This window comes from Fomitiporia mediterranea (assembly GCF_000271605.1).
Source record: "Fomitiporia mediterranea MF3/22 unplaced genomic scaffold FOMMEscaffold_12, whole genome shotgun sequence".
NCBI classification, from domain to species: Eukaryota; Fungi; Basidiomycota; class Agaricomycetes; order Hymenochaetales; family Hymenochaetaceae; genus Fomitiporia; species Fomitiporia mediterranea.
Genome location: NW_006760397.1, coordinates 1182014 through 1185013, shown reverse-complemented (window position 1 = coordinate 1185013; position 3000 = coordinate 1182014). Strand labels below are relative to the sequence as shown.

The window sequence follows — 3000 nt, the reverse complement described above, 5'->3', positions numbered from 1 at the left end:
ACCAATCTTCTCACCTTCCGCGGAAGTGTACGGATCTTCTCAATTGGGGAATTTCTGCGACGGCTGAGACTCTTTACTGTTGTCTCGCGCATAATCTTCTTGATCTTCGTTTCTGAAGGGCACTTCGACCAACCAGATTATGAGGAGACTTGAGTGATAAAGATCGGCAAGCCAAAAGCCGATGCCGAATCGGGCATCGTTTTTATATTATTACAGGGAGAAGGAAGCCATTGGCCGTACAGGAAGTGCGAAACAGAGAAAATAAAGAGGAAACAAGAGATACAAATACAGATACAAGTACAAGTACAGAGCAGGTGGAGGACAAGAACTGCTGGCGGAAAGTCGAGGAAGGACTTGGTGGTGCAGTCGCGACAGCGGGAAGTAGAGACAAACGTGTCGAATGTGATGAAGGGCTATCGCCGATGTTGTTGTACATACGCCCGGCAGTCGTTCAACTCGCCATTGCATCGGAGGACAGTGTCGAGTTGCTGATATACACTTCGGAAGACTCGGATAAATTGCGGATAGCGTTGCATGGGCATTATCTAGCAGGGAGCAGACGCCCGGCTGACCATGGTCGATATCAAAGTCTGTGGACGCGTTACCGACACTGGACTAACAAGAAGGCAGACATAAGAAGCCAGGAGGGCGAGCAGGCCCACTTTGCGGTTCATTACCGTAATTGAGGTGTGGAATGATCTCTTGGTCGTACGCATCTTCCTCTGGACGGCTGTCGAGATGAACGATAAAAATACGAGACCTCTAGGCTTGGTTGGATACGTTCGTGACGCTCAAGGCTGTATGGAACCGCTTCTTTTGGTGACATCCATACGAACTATCTAGCGCTGTCTGTCTCCTCATCACTCTGGGGAGTTGTCAATCGTGATACGGAGTGTGATGGAGGAAGAGATGGAGGGCTGGGAGCCCTGGACCTTCTTCCGTCACCAGGGATGAAGGAACCCGAAACATATTCATCAATCTCGTCCTCGTCCTCACCCTCATCCAGAATGTCCATCAATTCGTCCGGTGGCTCCGCTTCCTCCATCGTTCCCGGAAGAACGATCACAAGGGATCTATCAAACGATTGGACGTCCACTGATTGGGCCCGTGGCGTTCCTACGGGCGTTGAGCCGACCGATTCGCTTCTATCCCTATGGGACCCGTCACGTCCAGTCGTCAGCTCTGGCGTACTCCGGTTACTGTCAAATCGGAATGTGTCCTCGGTTGCCAGTTCATATTCTGGCATCAGCAGACTCCAATCCCGAGGCGGAGGAGTATCCCAGAGGAAACCCTCCTCTTCATCCTCTGTTTTTATGAGAGTGAAGTCTACCTCATTTTCTAGTGTATATTCTAAAGTCGGTCGTTCTGATGCACGATCTGGAGATGGCGACCTCGTCGTCGTGTTTCCCTCGTCGCTTCCCGAGTTTGCGGGACCTGCGGGAAAGACGATGCTGCGCGATCGCAGCTGACGGACGTTGGTCGCACCAATCGTGTTGTCCAACGATATTGAACGTGCGTTGAATGGCCCCGCAACGGCCTCCTCACTAACACGCCGCCTCTTCATTTGCCTTGCCTCGTCTTCTTCGCCATCGACGCCCTCGACTAGGCGCTTGCCGCCTACCCGGACAGCACGACCTTGAGTAGTCGCCCTTCTAATTTTTCTGCGGGTCCACCCATGGCCGCGCTTCTTGCGAGCTTTCGGCCTGGGAAAGAGTGAGAGGGAGGCATTCGGAAGGTCTGGACCTTATGTCAGCTCAATGCTGCATTTATGTATGGAGGTCTAACTTACCTTCACGAGAATTTTGCGGACTTTCGGTGGAAGATCCCGATGCCTGTGGCTGGCTATCAAGGACCCCGGCTGAATAAATATTTTAATGAGGAATTTTGACGTGGAATGAGGAGGGAGACTTACCATTTCTTGTACTTTCTGATTCGCCGACATGCGTAGCTTGCGCTGTCTGCGTGGTGGAGGACATCGATCCTGTCGAGGAGGACTGGTCCTCTCTAGTAATGAACGTATGTTGAGCACCGTCGCTAACTGTGCCAGTGCTAAAGGCGTTGTCATGGACGTTGGCGGAGCCTTCAGCTTCATTGCTAAAGACGACGGTGCTCTCGCTTCTGGTTGTCTGTACATTGCGCGAATGTCTCGCACGTGTTAACGATGTCCCGTTGCTGGTTGCTCCAGTACTAGTGGCCTGTATGTTCGTATGTTGGCTACGCATCGCGCGAGTGAGAACCATTGTGTTCTATTGTATATATGACACGCTGACGGGAGAAGTTGCTCCGAGGAGCTGTTGTGTGTGGAGAGTGGGGATGTGCGAGGAGTGGGGTGTGTACGCTGAGTTGGTTGACTTTGACAGCCACGCTCTTTATATGATTTCATGATAGGGTCTGAACGTCATCAAGACACATCAGTACTAATCTAACCATCTTCGTTATCCATTGTCATGTCGGCCTAATCATCGCTTATTTTTCAAGGGCGGTTATCCCCGAGGCCACGATCGGTGAATATTGAAGGAAATGCAGTGCAATTTTTTGACGTGCGTGGTCTGGTTATATTTTTCTTTTCTTCTTCTCTCGGACTGCCTCGTGCTTTACCCTTATCCTGTGGAGAAGAATGGAAAGGAAGGAGGAAGGGGTTACAGATTGATGGATTGGATTGTCTGCAGTTTGCATTACTCTTGTTCTTTCATAGCCGAATTGTCGAGTCTGAGCTATGCTTCTGGTCAGGAGATACTGTCGTAAGATCCGGACCTTGAACAATACAATTGTACGTCTTCCTTTTGACTCCTCGAACGATCTAGGGTTATGACGCCGAGGACTCGTACGGCAACTATTTGTTTTGGCTTTATCCATAGATTTCTCTAGAAAGTACTTCCGTTTGACGTTGAGGAGTCTGCCGGCAATTTCTTGTGAACAGCGTGGAGGACCCTTGATGCATTCTCTTGATCTGAGTACTCCTAACTTATAGTCCAAAAGGAACAAGGCGCATGTACACGG

The 3000-nt window shown here is 50.3% G+C and overlaps 2 protein-coding genes across 2 annotated transcripts; one reads left to right on the top strand and one right to left on the bottom strand.

The window, feature by feature from the left end:
• Positions 1-181: 181 nt before the first annotated feature.
• FOMMEDRAFT_160567 (uncharacterized protein) lies at positions 182-686 on the top strand (the record flags this gene model as incomplete). The annotated part of the gene is made up of 2 exons (XM_007270237.1): positions 182-245; positions 310-686. 2 exons carry the CDS (start codon positions 182-184, stop codon positions 684-686), a joined length of 441 nt encoding a protein of 146 aa, XP_007270299.1.
• Positions 687-835: 149 nt separating this feature from the next.
• Positions 836-2449, bottom strand: FOMMEDRAFT_160566 (uncharacterized protein; the record flags this gene model as incomplete). Its single annotated transcript, XM_007270236.1, has 5 exons — positions 836-1737; positions 1790-1858; positions 1913-2214; positions 2271-2391; positions 2428-2449. The coding sequence occupies 5 exons, from the start codon at positions 2447-2449 to the stop codon at positions 836-838; spliced, it is 1416 nt and encodes a 471-aa protein (XP_007270298.1).
• Between the last annotated feature and the right edge of the window lie 551 nt (positions 2450-3000).